General features: G+C 37.9%; 1 protein-coding gene across 8 annotated transcripts in view; it reads left to right on the top strand.

Moving 5' to 3' along the window:
* SMARCA2 (SWI/SNF related BAF chromatin remodeling complex subunit ATPase 2) overlaps window positions 1-22,677 on the top strand; it is a 159,716-nt gene extending 137,039 nt beyond the window's left edge. For all 8 annotated transcript variants that reach the window (XM_070742619.1, XM_070742620.1, XM_070742621.1 and 5 more), the window contains 5 exons: window positions 12,020-12,125; window positions 15,369-15,470; window positions 18,378-18,510; window positions 20,396-20,538; window positions 21,792-22,677. In XM_070742619.1, the coding sequence (XP_070598720.1) occupies window positions 12,020-12,125; window positions 15,369-15,470; window positions 18,378-18,510; window positions 20,396-20,538; window positions 21,792-21,827 (520 nt within the window). In that variant the 3' untranslated portion in view covers window positions 21,828-22,677. The remainder of the gene's footprint in view (window positions 1-12,019; window positions 12,126-15,368; window positions 15,471-18,377; window positions 18,511-20,395; window positions 20,539-21,791) is intronic.
* Window positions 22,678-23,062: the final 385 nt, after the last annotated feature.

Raw genomic sequence — 23,062 nt, 5'->3', positions numbered from 1 at the left:
TTGGGAACAAATTGCATTTTCCAATTTTTCATCATGCCATAATTTGACATTAAGGTGCATTTGCATAGAATTCAAATTTGTTTCATATAAAAACCTTCATCAAATTTGAAATTTGTATGTACAGTATACACACAATCAACTCCCCCCGGAGATTAGAACGGCCCCCACCCTCCTTGTCTTTCACAAGTTACTCAAGACCCACCTATATCGCCAGGCATGGGGGAATTAAGACATCTCCCCCAGGCTTTCTTATATTTTATGTTTGGTATGTATGTGTGGTATGGTTTTTAAATTGTTGGGGTTTTTTAATATAATTTTATTATTAGATTTGTTCCATTATTATACTGTTTTTATTATTGTTGTGAGCCGCCCCTAGTCTTCGGAGAGGGGCGGCATTCAAATCTAATAAATTGAATTGAATTGAAGAGAGAGAGAGAGAGAAACCCACAAACCCATATGCGTAAACTGACACACACACATGTATTTGGAAAACCAAATATTTGTGTATATTCTTGTATCATTAATTCAAGATAAATATTTATAGCGTCTTAAAATGAGAGTTTAAATTACAGGTGTGTATGTGTGTACATGTGTGCACATTGCATATATGCTTGTGGATGGATAGATAGAGAAGAAAAGTTTGTTTCAGTCAAAATAAGCAGTCTGCCATCTATACCAAGTTATACAGAAAAGTTATACTACTTAAATAATAGTTTCATAATTCATCCACATAAAAACGTTACTTAAAAGAATAAGAATTTCTCTGTCTCATAGTAGTGCTTCAAAAAGTGAATGTTGAAGCTTCTGGGGACTTCATGAAGAAAAACTTGTATAGCTTTTGCATAGATTTATTAGGTTTCTTGAAACATAAATGGGATGATTATTCTCTATTGGAAACTGTGCCAGTAAGCAAAGTTCAAATAAATAAATAAAATAAAAACTGCAACAAAGAACACTGATGAAAGAATTACCCTTTTTTGTTATACCGTATTACTGTATCTTGAATACAATAGTCAGGCTCTCTCGATTTATTTATACCAGCAAGATATCAAGACTTCCATGGGCTCTGTGTTTATTCACACAAAAGGATGCAATTTAAAAGTGCAAAACAGGTAGCCCAAATGTCACCATCAGACTCACACACAAAAGGATGGTGTGTGTGTGTTTTTCTTTATTTTTGCAAGGCAGGCAACCAGGACACTTATTTCACCCTTAACTCCCCCATCATAGACTTTTTGGATGTGGCCTTCAATAAACCCCACCAACTTTGACTCAACAGGTTGTTTATTCTTGGTCCAAATAAAACATATTTCTATCACCTCTCAAGAAAAGTAGGCTAGACGGACTCGTTTTAAAGTGATCTTTTACTTTTAAAGACAAATTCTCTCAGAATTTATTCAGGGACATATTTTTAGTCTTTTAATTGTGAAGCTAGTTCAGAAGCTTCTGAAAACACTGTCACTTGGCTGGGAAAAGAATTGGCCCTTCTCCCATTCTTCAGGAGCTGGTACATTTTCAATAATCATTGCATATGTGCAAACAGCCCTTCCGTACTGAAGAATGATACTTTGCATAGAATTGCATTATTTTCTTTTGAGCATTGACTTAGGAATTCTCTCATAACTGTGAAGAAACTACTGCGATGCTTTAGCCAACTGAATGGTATCTTGGAGATGTGTGGTAGGCCTCACAGACACGAAAGGGTTGTGAGGGACTGCCTGTCGTCCACAGCTATTTTATTCATTATTTATTTATTAGTTTGTTTCATTTATAGGCCACCCAACTCCTTCTGGACTCTGGGCAGCTCACAGCATCTAAAAACAATATTAATAAAAAGTTTAAAACCCATAAACTATTCATATTTTTTTGTGGCTGGATCTAGGTGGTACCGCTTTGATCAATGGCCCCAAGCCTGACGGCAGAGCCAGGTCTTCACAGCTTTCTGGAAGGCCAGTAGAGTGGAGGCAGTACGGACCTCAGGAAATGGCTCGTTCCAGAGAGCCAGAGCCACCACAGAGAAGGTCCTCCCCCACTGCCCCATCAACCGACACTATCTAGCTGAAAGGACCTGGAAAAGGCCAACCCTGTGTGCCTTTATTGGTTGCTAGGAGCTATGCGGCAGAAGGAGGTCCTGAAGATAGTCTGGCCCTAAGCCATGTAGTGCTTTATAGCACCTTGAATTGTGCCCAGAGATTGATTGGGAGCCAGTTCAGCTCACAGAGAGTTGATGTGATGTGGTTGTACCTAGGTGCACCCACAACAGCTCGCCCCATGTAGAGCGTGTTACAATAGTAACATACATACATACATACATACATACATACATACATACATACATACATACATTGCAGTACAAGGAAAATAGCAGGATGCAAAGGAACGAATCCCTTATATTTGGCAATAAGAGGGTGATTCTTAGGATGCAAGCTAATAAAGCTGCCCCACCTAAATACAGTTCTAAGGTGATGATTCATGTTTGGAACAGCAGCTAAAATTCAACCCAAAGAGGTCCTTTCTGCCCTTTCTTCTTGCGGTATTCCTCAAAGCATCCTATGCAAAAACTAGAGATAAGTCTGATGTGGTTCTTTTCAACACATCTCTGATAAATTGGGAGTTCAAGAAGGGAGAACCTCTGTAGCCTATGCATGCCTTTTTTCTAAATGCAGGTAGGCCTCGAGCTACGACCACAACCAAGCTCAAAATTTCTGTGGCTTCACTGTGACATTTGTTAAATGAGGTTCACCCCATTTTACAATCCTGCTTGCCACAGTTGTCAAGCAGTTTTTAAGTTAGTGTCAAAGTTGTTTAAGTAGATCTGGCTTCCCTACTCACTTTGCTTGTGAGAAGGTTGCAAACTGTCACAAATATAAGTCAGTCGCCAAGGGTCTGAATTTTGATCCTATTTGACCATGGGGCCACTGCAATGTCGTAAGTATGAAAAACATTTTTTTCAGTGCCATTGTGACTTTAAACCATTGTGACTTTAAACTGTTCCTAAATGAACTGCTTAAGTTGAGGACTTAACTGAATGTCTGGAGCAACGTTTTGTGCTTTGCGCACCATTCAAGCAGCCTTCTACAGAGGTTGAAGTACATTGTTCAAGTTTACTTATGTAAGGACCCTTTGTAACCCAGAAATAATGGCATGGTTCAGGATTTTCAATGATGTATTTGCTAAATCTTCTGTTTACTTTTGTGACTCTTGCCTGTTGGCTTATATAGTGGATTTTAAGCTTTTCACATACATAGAAACATAGAAGACTGACGGCAGAAAAAACCGTCATGATCCATCTAGTCTGCCCTTATACTATTTTTTGTATTTTATCTTAGGATGGATATATGTTTTTCCCAGGCATGTTTAAATTCAGTTACTGTGGATTTACCAACCACGTCTGCTGGACGTTTGTTCCAAGGATCTACTACTCTTTCAGTAAAATAATATTTTCTCATGTTGCTTTTGATCTTTCCCCCAACATAATTTTCCAGAAAATCAAAAAGACTGTCTACTCTGGTGGCAAACCATGTTGTAGGCATTTCTGGGTTATGTTCAAGATTGTACAAACTGCAATATAAACTGTGTACATCTGTTCGACATCACAATCTAATTTAAACTTAAGGAAACAGACAGTGCTTATGTGTATTTGTTTGTGTGCACATATGTGTGTATATGTATATGTTACACTGTCATATTGTTATTATTGTTGTGAGCCGCCCCTAGTCTCCGGAGAAGGGCGGCATACAAATAATAATAATAATTATTATTATTATTATACACACACACACACACACACACACACACACACACACAATGTATTTACATTGAGGGAACTTTGTTTTCCATTAATAACGTCATTGCTAATACAGTTTTCTGACCATAGTCATTTGGTCAGTTTTCTGACCTCAGATATCACAAAGCACAGAAATGATAAAAGATTGTTTTATGCAAAGCATTATCGTGCCATGTATTTTAAACATTCATATTAGTGTAGATATTTGCCAAAGATTACAAAGATTATTTATATGTATTTAAGAAATAGATATTCTTGGACTTTACTTTTTTTTCCATAGAAACTTTTTAAAATGTTTCTAGATATGCCACTAGGTATGGGTCCACAAAAATTAACTGTGAGTGAAATAACCCAGTTTGTTGTTTGGAAGTAATAAACACTTTCCAGGGGATTTCTGCTAGTTTTTGTGAGAACTTTACTCACTGGGCTAACTCTTGCAAATCTGTTGTAGAGCAGAGTAAAGTTCTCAAATTAGTTGGCAAAACTTTTCAATAATTATGGTGAAATGACTTGAATGACTGTTTAAATGTGCCTGATATTACAAATAATATTTTCCATAATATAAAATAATAAATCAGTACATTGAACTCTTAGTTTTCCTAAGCTGAAGAATGACTCTGTGTGAAAACATTAAACCAATTTAAGAAAATCTGAAGAGACTCAACGGGGATGGACAAGTCAGCATATTTTTGGCATGTGACCATTTCATATTTATTTAGTTATAAGTTTGCTTTGTCTGATTTCCATCTGTGTCAATCTGCATGTGGCAATAAATAACATAATATATTTATATCTATTTTATGTATAGTTTTAATAATTTATGTAAATTATATACAGACACACAGAGACACACATACATACAATACCATGTTTCCCCCCAAATAAGACCCTTATTCATATTTTTTGAACCCTGAAAAAGCGCTTGGCCTTATTTTCGGGAAGGTCTTATTATTTGGGGGCGTGTGGAGCAAGACTCTTGCCATCTTACCTGATTTCCAGCTCTGTCTCCCTGACCTTAAATTTTGAATTGTTGCAATATAGCAACAAAGGTTGTTGTGACTATATACAAAACTGGTAATATGTAGGTTAATTATAGTTGCATGTATCTTTCAATTTATATTATTTTTATTTGTTTCCTAATATGATTTGATAGCTTATTAGTAACCATGACTAAGTGTTGTATCTTTTTATTCTTGATGAATGTATTTTATTCTCGTTGTGTACACTGAGATCAGATACACTAGAGACAAATTCTTTGTGTGTCCAAACGCACATGGCCAATAAAGTATTCTACTCTACTCTATTCCCCAGTGGAAAAATCAAATATGAATTTAGGGAAATTGTTCAACATTTGAACGTGTAATCCAAGAGAAAAACTATCTGAATAATTTAAATGAAATAGATGAATTGGGAATGCTACAACCAGTGTTCCCTCTAATTTTTTGGGGGGTGGGCGGAAAAGTATAGTGTCTGAGCGGCAGTTCCTTTGGGACTGGGCGGCACTCTTTCCCTCTCACTCTTTCCCTCTCGGCTTCTGGGCAGGTTTGAAAAACTCTGAGTTGATGATGATTTTTAAGTGAGCGATTGCTCACTGCTCAGCTTAGAGGGAACTATGGCTACAACCATTCAGAGGTCACAGCGTGACTGAGAATGGTTAGTGAATGCCTGGTTAGGAAACAATCTTCTTTGAAATACATGATGAAAGCATAATTTACAAGAAGGAAAATAAATAGGGACGTATGATGGATTTGATTATTTATGGTGAAAGGCTTAGAGAATGAGTGAAATCTCTCTAACTATTGTGAGTGTTTTTAAATGTGAGCAGCAAAGGGTTCTTGGTGCTCTGAGACACTGCAGACGTTTCATTACTAACCAGGTAACATCAACAGTGCTAGTAAGGAGTGGGGTTTGCTCTCAGTTTATATTCTGGTGTCTTGCCCTGTCAGTGTTGGTGGGGGTGATTTTAGAGAGTCTTTACTTGAACTGTTTACTGTTGACTTTTTTGGCAGCTTCTTGATCAGGGTATATTATTTATTTGATTGTTAGCCTGATATTAACCGTGGAGTTAATTGCTGGGGAAGAGGTGCTTGGGGTTTTTTTGCTCTTTTGGGCTGGGGGAGTGTCTCTTCTGCAGAACATATAAATATTATTATTTTATTTTATTTTATTTTATTTTATTTATATGCTGCCCAATTCCCTAAGGACTCTGGGCAGCTTACAACAATAAGAGACAACATTTAAAAGGAACAATTTAAAATAATTTTTAAAACCCCTAATAAGACCAGACATATCTCTCAATATCTCTCATGGGCGGATCAAGACGGTATCTCATTCAATCAACAGCCACAGGCCTGCCAGAAAAGCCAGTCTTTACAGCTTCCCGGAAGGCCAGTAGGGTGGGAATGGTATGGATCTCTAGATGTAGTTGATTCCAGAGAGCTGGAGCCACCACAGAGAAGGCCCTTCCCTTTGACCCTGCCAGACGACATTGTTTGGCTGACAGGACCCAGAGAAGGCCAACTCTGTGGGCCCTTATTGGTCGCTGAGAGTTGTACGGTAGAAGGCGATCCTGAATGTTAATGTCTATGTGTCTATTGGTGGCTGATTTGTCAGATTGCCAGGTTTTAAGAAATTCCCTGGCATATTTCAATTTGGCCTGATCACATGTGAGAATGTGATCAAATATGAGAATGATCACATTTTCTCCATTGAAAATATGGTTAAATCTGTGGCGAAATTAAAGGGGTTTCCTCATGTCTTCTGACTGCTAATTGATGTTCGTGGATGCATTCTGCCAGTCTTCTGCCTGGGCGGAGCTCTTGTCTTACAATCAGAAGGCTGTGAGTTCAATCCTAGGTAGATGCAGATATAAGGATCTCCTGCTTGGGCGGGTAGTGGTGGTGGAACTAGATGGCCTGCAGGGTCCCTTCCAACTCTGTTAATCTGATCTGATCTGTTTTGTCCTACATGGTGTGGTTGTAGACCTTGCATTGTATGTTGCAGATGAGTCCCGTTTTTTCTTCTGGGTTTGTTGGGTCTTTTGGTCTGCTTAGGATGTTATGAAGGGCTTTAGTTGGCTTGTATGCTATGCTGATTCCATGTGATTGTACCGTGTTTCCCAGAAAATAAGACACTGTCTTATATTAATTTTTGCTCCAAAAGTTGTGCTACGTCTTACTTTCAGAGGGTGCCTTATATTTCTCAAATAAGACAAATTCACAGGCAGAAAAGCTGACACCCCCAAAGTAAGTGTACCGTACGGTACATTGATTACGGTACGGTACCTGTCAGTATGTCACCCACACACACAAACGACGGCACTTATATGGTACAACAGTATACTCCCGCTATTGCAGCTTCCGGACACCAGAGGAAGTTATTTTATTTATTTGTTTGTTTATTTATTTATTTGATTGATTTGTATGCCGCCCCTCTTCGTGGACTCGGGGCGGCTAACATCAGTGGTAAAAACAGCATGTGACAATCCCATAGTTAAACAGCTAAAAGCCCTTGTTATAAAAACCAATCATACATACAAACATACCATGCATAAACTGTAGAAGCCTAGGGGGAAAGAACTGTAGTGGAGACTGTAATGGCGGTGAGACAGCAGCAGACTGTGTCTGCTGTACTGGACGGTACACAGTGATGGAAGGGGCCAGCAGGGGACGCCACATTATTATGGTACCGCTATGAACAGCTTTGAATGGTACCGTATGTTTTTCCACCGTACCGTATGTAAACTTGATTACGCCTTATTTTGGGGGAGTGCCTTATATTAGCAAATTCTGCAAAACCTCTGACATGCCTTACTTTCGGGGTACGTCTTATTTTCGGGGAAACAGGGTAGTAATGGATTGCCACAGTCAGTTCAACAAGGCCAACTTGCCGCAGGGCACATTACACTAATATTGAAGAAACAGTCAAATGGAATCATTAAAGAGAGGATGCCAGAGGAGGGATGAAATAAAATGCGAATGACTAAAATCAAAATATTTTTAAAATTATTTTAAATAATTAAATTGAATTGTTGAATTGTCTTGTGGCGAGTTAGCCATGGGAGAGTTTAGCTGTGATGAGTTGATTGTGGCAAATTGGCCGTGGCGAAATGGGTTGAGGCAAGTTGTCTCATTCCATTGTGGATCTCCACCTGTTTTAGAAACATAGAAACATAGAAGTCTGACGGCAGAAAAAGACCTCATGGTCCATCTAGTCTGCCCTTATACTATTTTCTGTATTTTATCTTACAATGGATATATGTTTATCCCAGGCATGTTTAAATTCAGTTACTGTGGATTTATCTACCACGTCTGCTGGAAGTTTGTTCCAAGGATCTACTACTCTTTCAGTAAAATAATATTTTCTCATGTTGCTTTTGATCTTTCCCCCAACTAACTTCAGATTGTGTCCCCTTGTTCTTGTGTTCACTTTCCTATTAAAAACACTTCCCTCCTGGACCTTATTTAACCCTTTAACATATTTAAATGTTTCGATCATGTCCCCCCTTTTCCTTCTGTCCTCCAGACTATACAGATTGAGTTCATTTAGGAGGCTGTTGCTATTTCCATTTTTATTCCCACAACAGCTATCTGAGAGTTAGGTTGGGTAAAAGTGGATTGACTAGCCCAAAGTTACCCACTGATCATTAAAGGCTCAGGATATGATACTTGCCCTATTTTTCAGAAGAGAAGACACACTTCCCCCCCCCTATAAGAGGGTGGAAATGTCGGTGCATCTTATGCACCAAATACAGTCATTTTTGGCCTCTCAAAGCCTTACCCCAGTATCCCATTTTGGCAAAAAATGGGGTGCAAAGAGGGTTTGGGAGGCCCACAGAGTACTCCTGGGGACTGGGGGAAGGTAAAATCGCCCTTGTTTTGGCAAAATTTGGCCATTTTTTTTGCAAGCGTATGGGTGTTTTTGCCTTCCCCCAGCCCCTAGGAGACTCTGCAGGCTTCCCAACCCAACACTTCATTGCATTTAATGCTTTGTTAAGCAAGCCTTTCCTAGGAGTAAGACTCAAGATATAAAAGATCCCTGTTCTGCTATCCATCGATTGTAAAATTCAGGTCTCTATCTGACTTTGCCTTTCAAATTGTGGTTACAAGAATATGAATCCTGTATTCTGAAGCCAAAATTATCAAATGTATATAGTGTGGGATTCGATTTTTTATGATTGCTCATCTACTCTAGAACTGTCTCTCGAGGAAAATAATTTTGCATAATTACATTAATGAGGAGAGATCATACAATAAGTTGTTATGGAGTAAAATACCATAATTTTCCTATCTTAATAGCTTGGATCTATGTGGGTTTGTTCATAACAGTAAAAAAAAAAATCCATTTTTTCCTTCTACTTTTTCTAGTGATTGCAGAATCAGGTGGTTTCTAAGTGTTGGTGTTTGTTTTGTAGTTAAGTATTATTCTTGGTATATTCTCTGTGTTTAGGTATCCAATGTTCACCAATTGTTGGCACAGGTTGATAGATTTGGATGCATTTGCTTAGGAATTTCCCTTAATTCCAGACTGAGAATATCTATGTAGACAGTTATTCCATGTCTTGGCATGTATTAAGAAAATGGAGAAAGATAGTTTTAGGAATCCTCAAATCTTAAGCGGAGATGCCACTTGTTATATTGTCTTGATATGTTGTGAGCGGCCCCGAGTCCTCAGAGAGGGGTGGCATATAAATCAAAGAGAGAGAGAGAAAGAGAAAGAAAGAAAGAAAGAAAGAAAGAAAGAAAGAAAGAAAGAAAGAAAGAAAGAAAGAAAGAAATCCTTTGTGGAACTTAGGAAATAAGAAATGTGTGTTTTTAGATTCATACTTTGCTTCAAAATTTTGCTTCTACACTTGCTTATTGCCAGTTCTGTAGGAACCTAGAAAGTTAACGATGCATTGATCATCATTAACAATATTGAACATATCATTCAATATCAGTCTAGCGCAGGGGTAGGCAAAGCTGGCTCTTCTATGACATGTGGACTTCAACTCCCAGAATTCCTGAGCTAGCATGATTGGCTCAGGAATTCTGGGAGTTGAAGTCCACAAGTCATAGAAGAGCCAACTTTGCCCACGCCTGGTATGGCGTAACCTGAAAATTACTCTTTGATGAGGCACAGCTAGTCCTTGACTTAACAACCACAATTCAGCTTAAAGATTCTGTTGATAAATGAAACACCTTGGGTTTCCCCCCATTTTACGACCTTTCTTGTTAAGTGAATCATTGCAGTTGTTCAATTAGTAAAACGGCTGTTAAATTAATCTGTTTCCCCCATTGCTTGTCACAAAAGGGGATCACATGACCTAAGGACACAGTAACAGTCATAACATGAACCAATGGCTAAGCATCTGAATTTTGATCACATGACCACGGGGATGCTGCAGAAGTCATAAATGTGAAAGATGTCATAAGTCACTTTTTTTCAGTGCCATTGTAATTTCTAATGGTCACTAAATGCGCTGTGGTCATTTGGGGACTACCTGTATCTAGAAGTACCATGGGACTAATTTCTGCAAAGCCATAAACACTTCATATATATTTTATCTGCTTCCTTTTAAATTTTGAATTGATACCAAATTATTAAGAATGGAATCCTACCAGAGTTTTCAGTAAAAATAATCTGATAGGTCCTTTGAGTGCAGTTGTGAGAGGCATCTACATTTTAATTTCAGATTTATTCCTGTTTATCCCATTGGGTGTTTTTTAAATAAGAGAGTTGCCTTCCAGAATGACAAGACATTTGTATAGTATATAAACACACGTAAATATACAAGTCACAATCTCTATTTGTTTGCTTATTTGTGTGGAAAAATAGAGAGCCCCACTGCAATTATAACACTGAAATGGCACTCATATTTCTGTGCATTCTGTACATTCTATTAATTTATGCAGGTCCTGTTGCTCTTCAGCATATAATCTGGTAGTTGCTAGGCAACCAAAAGAGAAATAGTGAACGTGATTTTTATGTTTGGTAGATCTCTCTCTCTCTCTTCCGTGTGTGCATGTGTGTGTCTAAAAGATGCAATTTGGAACAGAAATGTACATATTAAAAAAGGATTAGCCTGCATATTAATCATAATTTACTTAACATATTCTTGATTGCAACCATTACATTTTTCTTCTTAGAAGAATGCCTAATAGATTTATTTTTTTCCCAACCTTTATATACATTTACACACAAAAGACAGAAACAAAATCTTTTTGTGAAGTACAGAAATCAATGGGTGCGGTTTTCCCCCCTTAGGGACATAATATAATATTCTGATGCTGGTGTACAAACATACATTAAGCAAGGCTCTACTGTATCTTCGGCAAAATACATTTATTTAGTGTTTTTTTAAACATTATTAAACAAAGGTAGCCCATAGCAAATCCAGATTCCTTCTTGCAAAAGAATTTCATTGATAATATATTTCTTGAACATTAAAACACATGAACTATCCTTTTTTCTTGTTTTTTAAAGTAAACTGGTTACTAGAATTCCCTTTTTAGCAAGCATAAAGAGCTTACAAAGCAACACAACAATAGAAAATGCCTTTTTCTCTCTATATAACACACAGCTGATTCTGGTTCTTTTGCATCAATCTTGTCTGTTATAGTAGTTCATCCACGATATTTTGTTTAAATTGATGTTCAAAACTTGACTGAATGAAGACTGTCCCAAATTGACTTCAATAGGAATCATTAGACTACAGTTGTTTTGTGAACAGGTCTGGTTTATTGGCAACGTGTGTTGTGTAAATAAGCAAAGGAATTGCAGATAAAATATCCCAGACTGGCACTATAGTCTGCAGTTACCTCCTATTGCCAAAATAATAAAGATGCACAGCTGTGCTGCACTTGCATTGAAATTCATTAAAACCTGCAGTTTCTGGATAGTTCGGATGTGACAACAGATACTAAAAATGATTATTTGTTTCTGCTGGGATACAAATCCATGAGGTAATATTGTGACTGAAAAGCTGAAATGCCAAACAGCAGGAAGTTGTCTTAATGATAATAGCATTGGAAATGTTTTTAAAAAGATATTTTGCATATTAAATGCCAACTCTGGCAAATTTCCCAAGGAAAATTACTTTTGAATGGGGGTCCTAGTAATTGGTAGTTTAAATTCCCAGTATTTGTCTTGGCTCTCTTCTCTATCAGGACACAATCTCAGAATGCCCATGGAAGATAGAATCAGTGCATTGCTTCTCATCTGTGTCAATGTGTTGCTTCTTCCTTTCAACAGTTCAGGGCGGCAGTTAAGTGAAGTCTTCATTCAGCTACCTTCTCGAAAAGAATACCCAGAATATTATGAGTTAATTCGGAAACCAGTGGACTTCAAAAAAATTAAGGTCAGTATAATTTTGAATGTGTTTGTGTCGTTAATTAAAATTATCATGTAAATGTTTATACACACTGAACATAAAAATATTGATTATGAATCTTCATATAAACTTCATATAAACATAAACTTGACTGTAAAAAACATGACTTTAACAATAGAGTTGTCAAAGCGTGGAACTCATTACCGGACTCAATAGTGTCCACCCCTAACCCCCAACATTTTTCCCTTAGACTCTCCACGATTGACCTCTCCAAGTTCCTAAGAGGCCAGTAAGGGGCGTACATAAGTGCACTGGTGTGCCTAACGTCCCCTGTCCAATTGTCTTTCCTTTGTTGTCATATATCATATATATTTTCTTCCTCTCATATACTTTCTCTTCTATATTACATATTATCTTTATATATACTACCCAATGTCTATTCTCTTCCATATGTATTGTGTATTGGACAAAGAATAAATAAATAAAATATGTAATATTAAATTCTGAATAAGTTATTGAAAACAAATTCTTGAGAATATAACATTGCCTGACAAGTTGTTGAAGGCATCTATTGGAGACCAGCCATTGCAGATAGGAGTAGAGCTCAAGCGAGGAATCAGCCTAGACTCATTATGTAAATACAAGGGCTTATCAGATCAGCATGAAGTAGTTTCTCTGAATGTGGCCAAATTCTGTTATGCTGTATGTAAAACTAGGTAAATTTTAACTGCCTACTGTTAATCCACCACCAATTGCAATATATTACTCTGTTTGTTTTATTTTTTATTATTATTGTTTTTAATACATATGCTAAATATTAATATATGCTGCTAAAACTTCAAAAGAGGAAGAAATTGCCAAATCTGTAAAGAAGGGGGATAAAACCTTCTTCAGATATATTAGTGATAAGAAGAAGAAAAACTGCAGCATCACGAAGCTTAGTACCGGGAATAATACATGCATTGATGGGAATAAGGAGATCACTGACCATTTCAATAGCTACTTCTGTTCAGTTTTCTCAAAAGACATCTTACAATGTAATACTATAGAGGGATATAGCATTGCTTCCAGCTGTACGAATTCAGCTCCAGTGATTTTAGAAGACGATGTCTTAGAAGAACTTGAACGATTAAAGATAAATAAGGCAATGTGTTCAGATGGCATCCACCCCAGAGTTCTTAAAGAACTCATATCTGTCATTGCTACTCCCATGACTGATTTTTTTAACCAATCCCTGTTAACAGGATTGGAGGATTGGAGAATGGCCAGTGTTGTGCCTATCCACAAGAAGGGCAATAGAGAAGAAGCTGGTAACTACAGGCCAGTTAGCTTGACATCAGTTATAGTTATAGCAGACACGATTGGTAAATCCACAATAACTGAATTATCTATCCTAAGATAAAAATACAGGAAATAGTATAAAGGCAGACTAGATGGACTATGAGGTCTTTTTCTGCCGTCAGTCTTCTATGTTCTATGTTTCTATGCTTTATTTGCTAAACCATACTAAAGATTGATTGATTGACACAAGAGATCTAGGTCTGACATGCCATCTCCGAACGCCTTAGAGCCTTTCCCAGGTGAAAGCTGCCAGTATGAGGACATTCCTATACTATAGGCAAAGAACAATAAAGTAGATAGCTTGAATTCTACATGTATGGGTCTGATTGTTTGTTCCTGACAGCATCTACGCAAAAAAGAGGTTTTTTAAAAATGGCCATTAATAATAAATCCAAAGTTTTTTTAAAATTAAAAATCTTTATTGAGATGCATGATATTGAGATGCATAAAGCAAGAGCCAACTTCGGAGAATGTGTCAGCTACCTTAAATATACACTGCTCAAAAAAATAAAGGGAACATGTAAACAACACAATATAACTCCAAGAAAATCAAACCTCTGTGAAATCAAACAGTCCACTTAGGAAGCAACACCGATTGACAGTCAATTTCACATGCTGTTGTGCACATTCAACTTTGTACAGAACAAAGAATTCAATGAGAATATTTCATTCATTCAGATCTAGGATGTATTATTTGAGTGTTCCTTTAATTTTTTGAGCAGTATAGTATCCAGCACAAGAGTTCCGGGAAGCAGGTGGTTCTTACGAAGTTTCTACTCAATCAGGAAAATTACACTGACAGAAAAGAGTGGTGTTATCTTCAATAGTTTATCACTTTCTGCCATTTCTGAGGGGCTCTTGAAATTTATAATTGGAGAGACCTTCAACAATTGAAAGGAAAGTAGTCCTTGCACTGCTGAAGTGTATGAGATGGAAAATAACCAACAAAAGTCAGATACTGCTCTTACTGATGGAATAAACATTGCATTTAACCCATGGATTTCATTATAGCTACATTTAGTAGAATTTGAATGCTGTACTTTCTCACATTGTTATGTATATGTAAACAGTAACCACATAAATATCGTTCTTTACAATGTTATTAAATTTCTTGTAGAACATAGCAGCTTTAGGTACATCAATGGGGTATTATCTCAGGGACCGCCTTCTGCCGCACGAATCCCAGCGACCAGTTAGGTCCCACAGAGTGGGCCTTCTCCGGGTCCCGTCAACTAAACAATGTCGGTTGGCGGGGCCCAGAGGAAGAGCCTTCTCTGTGGTGGCCCCGGCCCTCTGGAACCAACTCCCCCCAGAGATTAGAATAGCCCCCACCCTCCTGGCCTTTCGTCAGCTCCTCAAAACCCACCTCTGCCGTCAGGCATGGGGGAACTAAGATAATCTTTCCCCCTAGGCTTCTACAATTTATGCATGGTATGTTTGTATGTATGATTGGTTTTATAACAAGGGTTTTTAGCTATTTTAGTATTGGATTTTTACATTCTGTTTTTATCACTGTTGGCAGCCGCCCTGAGTCCACGGAGAAGGGGCGGCATACAAATCCAATTAATAATAATAATAATAATAATAATAATAATAATAATAATAATATGCACCACTAAAGCTTCTAGTATTTTTAGTTTTATGTCATGTATAAATTTTTTACCTGAATTAGACACATAGCTTCTTGAAGAATCATTTGTAATTCTTCTTTTCATTCAGTGTTGTTTTCTGTTCTTCATCTAATATGTGGAGAGTTTTTCTGAATAAGAGCTGCTATGTTTGTGCTGTTTAATTACCGGTAGTTGACAGGGTATAGTACTTAAATCATTTAGAACAAAACTGCATCTCTTTTATTCTGAGTTATGTTGCTAATTCATTAATTTAATGTGTGATTTATCTCCTTTCAATCTTTCCCTCTGCCCTTTCCAGGAAAGAATTCGTAATCATAAATATCGGAGTCTCAGTGACTTGGAGAAGGATGTTATGTTGTTATGTCACAATGCCCAGACCTTCAACTTAGAAGGATCACAGGTCTGATTCAAATAATTTCTGGTTCTGATGTATGTGTTTGCATTGAACACTGTATACGATCTGGCTCCCTTCGCCAATCTAGGCCGATCAGTTTGAAATTTCAACTTCCAATTCTTAGTGGGAACTGAAATCATCCCACTTGAAGGGTGCTGGATTGTCACACTCTGCTATTGAGTAGGAAATACTGGCACTAAAAGGGTTGTCTTAGGTCTATATTGTGCATATACAGTGTTCCCTCAATTTTCGCGGGGGATGCGTTCCAAGACCGCCCGTGAAAGTTCAATTTCCGCGAAGTAGAGATGCGGAAGTAAATACACTATTTTTGGCTATGAACAGTATCACAAGCTTTAAACCCCTAAATTGCAATTTCCCATTCCCTTAACAACCATTTAGATTATTACTTACCATGTTTCTTTATTAAAGTTTATTAAAAAATATTTATTAAAGGTGGACGAAAGTTTGGTGATGACATATGGCGTCATCGGGCGGGAAAAACCGTGGTATAGGGGGGAAAACTGCAAAGTTTTTTTAGTTAATATTTTTGAAAACCCGTGGTATAGACTTTTTGCGAAGTTCGAACCCGCAAAAATCGAGGGAACACTGTATAATATAATAATTTATATAATAATTTTATATAAAATAATTTTAGATCTACTTTTTTTCTGTTTCATCTTAGAGGTAGTCCTCACTTAATGGCCATTAATTCAGTAGCTGTTCAAAGTTACATTGTGCTGAATATCCAGTCCCCAAAATATTGCAGCCATTATAGTGTTCTATCAAAGTTGGAAGCTGGGCAATTCATCTGGGCTTATAACTGCAGGGGATAGTTCAGCTCTCCCCATTTCCGCCCTTTTTGCCACTCTGCACAATGGCACTCCTCAGTGGCAGTAATGACCCTCAGCAGTCTCCGCTGACTTCCATGGCCCTTCCACAATACAAAGCCCTTACCATCTGTTCTGTCGGGCTCCCTGGTAGAATCCTCCCAAAAATTCACAGGTACAAATTTCAGACACACACATGTTTGAAAATTCAAAACAATGTTCTTTATAATGAAAATTCACTTAAACTAAGCCCTCTTTTGGTATAGCAAAGAGCACTCGTCTCCAAACAAACTGGTAATTTGTACAAGTCCCTTATCAGTTCTGTGATACTTAGCTTGCAGCTGTGAGGCAATTCACAGTCTTTCTTTCACAAAGTGAAACACACTTTGCTCTGGTTTAGTTTCAAAGCGGGGGGAAATCAGCACACAAAAGATCAAAGTCAATAAATCAGTCACGAAACACAACGATCAGATAATCCTCCACAATGGCCAAACCCACAGGCTGCTATTTATAGCAGCCTCACTAATTACCACAGCCCCACCCAACCACAGGTGACCTCATTTTCTTTGATAATAATCTCTCAGTTGTTGTTGCCTATGCATCGCTCTCCTCATGCATGGCTGTATCATTAACTCTTGTTCCGAAACCAAGGAGGAGCTAGATAATTGATCTCCTTCTGAGCTATCTGCCACACTCTCCTCCTCCCTGTCACTCATGTCTTCTTGGTAAGAGGAGCCTTCATCATCAGATTCCACCGGGGGCAAAACAGGCCTGCAGCATGTGGATGTCTCCCCCACATCCATAGTCCTTGGGGCAGGAGCTGGGCCAGAGCTAACCACAACACCATCCTGTGTTTTACAAGCCACAGCCATGCCCAGTTAATCTTTGCCATCTTCCTCCCACTGCTGACAAGGGAATAGGTGTGGGCATGTGCTAGCATGTACAGAAGATTCGTCATCACTGTTCTATAGTCTGAGCACTATAGCTTGCACGTTTATTGAATAAGGAAGCCTAAAAGTAATAAGATCTGCAAACTAGTTTTAAAAGCAATAAACCATCTAGTTTGCACCTGTTATCTGTGATCATCTGAATGCAAATTAAGTGTCTTTATATTTATAAAATGGCTTTGAGTTATTATAATCGTATTAATCATCGCTTGTAATAGTACCAGTTCATTTGAGAAAGATTAATTTTCAAACATTCTTTGCAAATACAGTTATACAAAATGCAGAACTTGGGGGGGGGTCCTCAAAGGTGAACTTTAAGTCATTTAGTGATACGAGCTGATAAAGTAAAATATTAATTTAAAATTCCTTTGAAAAATTTGAGAGATCGGGAATCGACTGTAAGATTGAGGGCTTGTTCCATCTAGCCCCACAGGTTCTGTGCATAAAAATCATTTTTCCTCTTGTGTCATGGCCTAGATTAGTGGTGTCCGATGTTGACAACTTTAAAATCTGTGGACTTTAATTCCCAGAATTTCCCAGCCAGCAATTGGCATTAACTAAGTTGAAATCATTAGAAATACACATCTTAAATATGATGTGATTCAGGGTCTTGATGGATAAGCCAAAATAATTTTCAGGAGTGGAACTGGAGTTAGTATATTGCAATACTTTATAACCTTTTACAGCAACTATGGCTGAGCACTTTAGATACTTATAGTTTATATCATAAAGATTCTGTTACAAGCAAATATGAGCCATTTTATTTTTCTACCATAATTAGCACCCAAGGACTGCGCCTATTTCATGTTGAATATATAGTTAGACCATAATCTAAATCTTAATTAGAGCTTTCCATGGAAGACTTTAATAGCATTAGTACCGCACAATTAAATAATTTAGGCATAAAAATAGGTTTGGAAATGTGAAAAGCACTATAATATGGAAGCTCACTTAATTTGGTGCATAAAAAATTAACACTGCTATTTCCTATACAATGCATGAAAGAAGAACGATGCCTTGTTCAGGGAGAGAAGAGGCCATGCTCGCTGTGGGTTTGAATAGAAAATAACCTTCCATGCTGTGGATTTTTGATGAAGCGCAGCTTGCATTTCTGATACACATTTGCTTTCATGCTCCAGATCTATGAGGACTCCATTGTTCTTCAGTCAGTCTTCAAAAGTGCACGGCAGAAGCTGGCCAAAGAAGATGAAAGTGAGGAAGACAGCAATGAGGAAGATGATGAGGAGGAGGAAGACGAGTCTGAATCTGAATGTAAGTCTTTCATTCAAAAGCAGGAACAAGCTTGTTACATGTTGTTTTTATCATTGTTGTTAGCCGCCCCGAGTCTACGGAGAGGGGAGGCATACAAATCCAATGAATGAATGAATGAATGAATGAATGAATGAATGAATGAATGAATGAATGAATGAATGAATGAATGAATGAATGAATGAATGAGCGATCTACCTTTTTTTTTTTTGGACAAACTGACTGTCTTTGCCATTGAAGGCGTAACTAGAGGAAGTTCCATTTGGGCCAGTAAAATAACAATAAAAAGAGAGTTCTTACCATTCAGATTATTGCAAGGTAAGTAATACAGTATGTCCACAGAAGTGAATATACCCTCTCACATTTTGTAAAGTTTTCGGAGAAGGTCAGCATACAAATGTAATAAATAATAATAATAATAATAATAAATATTTAAATATATCTTTTCATGTGACAGCAGTGATGAAGTAACACTTGGCTACAATGTAAAGTATACAGCTTGTGTAAGAGTGCAAATGTTACACAAATTATACCACAGCCATTAATGTCTAAACTCATGTCAACAAATGTGAGTACACCCCTAAATGATAATGTCCAAATGAGGCCCAAGTACACCCTCCCCCCCGCATCATGTAACTCGTTAGTGGTATAAGGTGTGAAGGGGGTGAACATGTGTGTTAAATTTGGTGTTATTGTTATTGCTATCACTTTCTCATACTCTCTGGAAGTTCAACATGGCACCCCATGGCAATGAACTCTCTGAGGATCTGAAAAATCAAATTGTTGCTCTACATAAGGATGGCCTAGGCCAGTGATGGTGAACCTTTTTTGGTTTTGAAGCCAAAAGGGGGAGTCTGGGTGTGCTAGCATGTGTATACATGCCCACACCCCTTTTCCTCCCACACATGCGCAACATACACATACACCGCGCTGCCCCCCGCACATGCGCACAAGCCTTTCTGAAGACTGGTAGGCAGTAGTGGGTTCATACTGCTGTGGTCCAGAGAGCCGCACCGATATGAACCCACTGATGGTGGGTGATTTTTTTTCCACGGTGTCTCTATGTATGTGAACGATTAAATCATATAAAGCATATAAATCCAATAAATCTAATCTAATCTAATACCTTGCTAGAGAAGTAAAGGTGATAGGCTGGTCAAGCATTTCTCCATACCTAAACCCTATTGAGCATCTGAGGGGCATTCTGAAATGGAAGGTAGAGGTGTGCAAAGTCTCTTAACACCCAACAGCTTCGTGACATCATCACGGAGGAGTGGAAGAGCACTCCAGTGGCAATCTGTGAAGCTCTGGTGAACTCTATGTCCAAGAAGGTTAAGACAGTACTGGAGAATAATGGTGGCCACACAAAGTATTGACACTTTGGGCCCCATTTGGACATTATCACTTAGGGGTGTACTCATTTTTGTTGCCAGCAGTTTAGACCTTAATAGCTGTGTGTTGCATTATTTTGAGGGGACAGCACATTTACACTGTTGTACAAGCTGTATACTCACTACTTCACATTGTAGCCAAGTGTCATTTCATCAGTGTTGTCACGTGAAAAGATATACTTATAAATATTTACAAAATGTATTCACTTTGTACTCACTTTGTGACATACTGTACTCACTTTGTGACATACTGTATTCATGCACATATATGTGTGTGTGTGTGTGTGTGTGTGTGTGTGTGTGTGTTTGTGTGTATGAGCCATAAAAATATACAATGTCCATGACATTGTATATTTTTATGGCTTAGCTGTGGTTTTTGTAAATCTGTGGGTCAGAAAAAGAAATAGGAAATCCCTTATTGAGTGGGACACACATGTTTGTTTTCAGAGTATCAATTTTGACATTCAAGTTCTCAACAATTTTCTCTGCTTTCTCAGCAAAATCTGTGAAAGTGAAAATTAAGCTAAACAAGAAAGAGGACAAAAACCGAGATAAAGGGAAAGGCAAGAAACGCCAGGTTCGGGTCAAAGCCAAACCAGTTGTGAGTGATGATGATACGGATGAGGATCAAGATGAAAATGTAAGTATGGCCTTATTAAATCACTGATATGTTTCTTTTCCTTATTGTTCTGTAGTCTTCACTATAATCAGTTTTACACATGCTAATCTTTGCACATTAATATTATGGAGGAGATTGGATTTTTTTTTTAAGAGGTAATCGGTGAAATTTTCAGTCTGCTTTCTATCCATTTATGGCATATTTGAACAAAATATCAAAAGTGATGTGCAGCTTGTCCTGAACATCAAAATAGATTGCGGTTCTCAAGCCTACAGCAAATCACCCAGGGGATTATATCTCAACGTATTTCTCAAAAATCCTATGGAGTATGACCAAGCCTTGAGTTTACATAAAATAGCTCTCTAATCTCAGTCTGTCAGTACAAAAGCTAAGTATTAAAAACTCACTGGTGTAAGAAATAGAGGTGAGCGGCAGGTTATATTTTTACTATGGTTTATTAGATTACAACTTACTAGTGTATGACGCTCAGAATTGGAGTCAAGCGTCTTCTAAATCTAATCTATTCCAAAGTGTGGCAACATATATACAGTATATATTTTGAAATTAAGAAATCAAGTTACCGTTAAATACAAGCAGGCGCAAGCCAGGGATTTAAGTTGGATTCTAGTACTGAAAACACACCAAGTCACAGTCGAAACTGTTTTTAGCGTTTCCTCCAACATTGATTCTGTGTTGGCATCCCGTTTTATAAGGGGAAGGAAAATCAAGCTGTCTTGTTGCTGTAAATGAATGGGAGCCAGGAATATTTGGTGCTCCGCTAGAGATCTCGTTTTATGTTCAGCCAACTCCCGCATTACAAGACAGGCTGTTTGAAAGATGGAGGTGGAGTAGCAGCCCCTGCTCGGAATCCTGCAGTGGTTGTGCTTCTTGAACCCTCCAGCCACTAACAGAAAGAAGATTCCTTCTTACTCCCATCAGCTCTATCCAGTAACTTTGTAATTCAGGACAGTGCCAGGTATAATCTCCTTCACATTCCTGTGTGAAAGCCTGAGTATTTGGTTTAACCACAGGCCTTAGTGACATGGTCAACATATAACCTTCGGCGGCGGCTGTAGCTCTCTAGCTTGAGATGGTTAAAAGGATCTAACAAAATTCTTCTGAAGAAGTCATCAGAGGTTAAATGCATTAAATGCCCAGTGGAACCTACATGCCCACTTAGTTCTAGATTTCCACCTGGTTTCTTTATTGCCATTCTTTTACTCATTTTTATTTTGGGAATATTCTAACTTTCTCCCTGTATCTCTTAAACTTAGGACCAGTCGGAAATAAGTGGAAGTGATGACGAGTGATCCACGCAGTTGAATATTCGTAAAGACAAAATTTCTTCCCTCGGTTTACACCCAGTGAATTCACTTGGTCAGATAGGCATCGGGGTGCTTCTGTATTTATATCATCTATAAATTAACTTTAGAGTTAGTACCAGACAAACATATTTCGTGGTGTAAAAAAATGTAACATACTGTGACCAAAAAGGCCTCCAAGGAAAAACGAAAAACCCCTTTTGATGGGAAAAACGTGGGTGGATAGTATATTTCTATAGGTTGGATTTAGCTAACTAATGATTTGACAATTCCTGAGTTCGATATTTGATTAGATGCTCTCAACCAGCATCAAAGAACGTTTTAAAAATAAAACAAAGTCTTTTGTAGCATTGCTAACCAGGAGCCATTAAAAGCAACTGGTGATTTTATTTTTCATCAGGCAATTTTCCAAGTTTTATTAGTTCTGTATCTGTTTTACATTGTGCTACATAATATGCAGTTTTGTTTAATAGCTTCTAAATGTACAGTAGCTAGTCTCTCACCCGCCCTATGCCATTTGTTGCTTCAGTTTATGCTCCATGATCTCTTGAAAAAGAAATGTTTTTTGAACTGTATACATGAAATTTATGTCTACTGTAAACTTTACTTTTTCCCCTTCCTCTTCTCCCCCTTCCTGATTATAAAAATTTGGATTTAAAATGCTGTTAAATATTGCGATTGTAGTATAATGAATGGCTTTTTTCATCAGATTCTTTTGTGCTACCATTTTATGGTTTGTTACCTTTCCTCAAAGTGTACTTAATCTTTGCTTTCTTTGCACAATGTCTTTGGTTGCAATTCATAAGCCTGAGGCAAATAAAATTCCAGTAATTTTGAAGCAAGAGACTTCCTTTTCTTTAGAAGGGGCCGGGGTGGGGAGGAAGAGGCAGCGCTGATGATCCCCCACCTCCATTTGCAAGTACTGAGAGGTAACCAAGATCAGGGGTGGGTTCCACTTACTTTTCTCAGTAGTTTGCATCGTGACGATTTGTTACCTTAGGATTGGAAATGAAGTTCTAGAGCAGTATTTCCCAACCTTTTTTGAGCCGTGGCACATTATTCATATTTTCAAAATCCTGGGGAACACTGAACGGGGTGGGTGGGGGTGGGGGTGGGGGTGGGGGGGTGGGGGCTAAAGAAAAGTTTGGACAAAAAAAAATCTATTCCTCCATTTCGCTCTATTTCTCCCTCCCTCTTTCTCTTCTTTCCTTCCCTTCTTTCTC

Source organism: Erythrolamprus reginae, chromosome 2 (assembly GCF_031021105.1).
Source record: "Erythrolamprus reginae isolate rEryReg1 chromosome 2, rEryReg1.hap1, whole genome shotgun sequence".
Lineage (NCBI taxonomy): Eukaryota > Metazoa > Chordata > Lepidosauria > Squamata > Dipsadidae > Erythrolamprus > Erythrolamprus reginae.
This window is presented reverse-complemented; position numbering and strand designations above follow the sequence as displayed.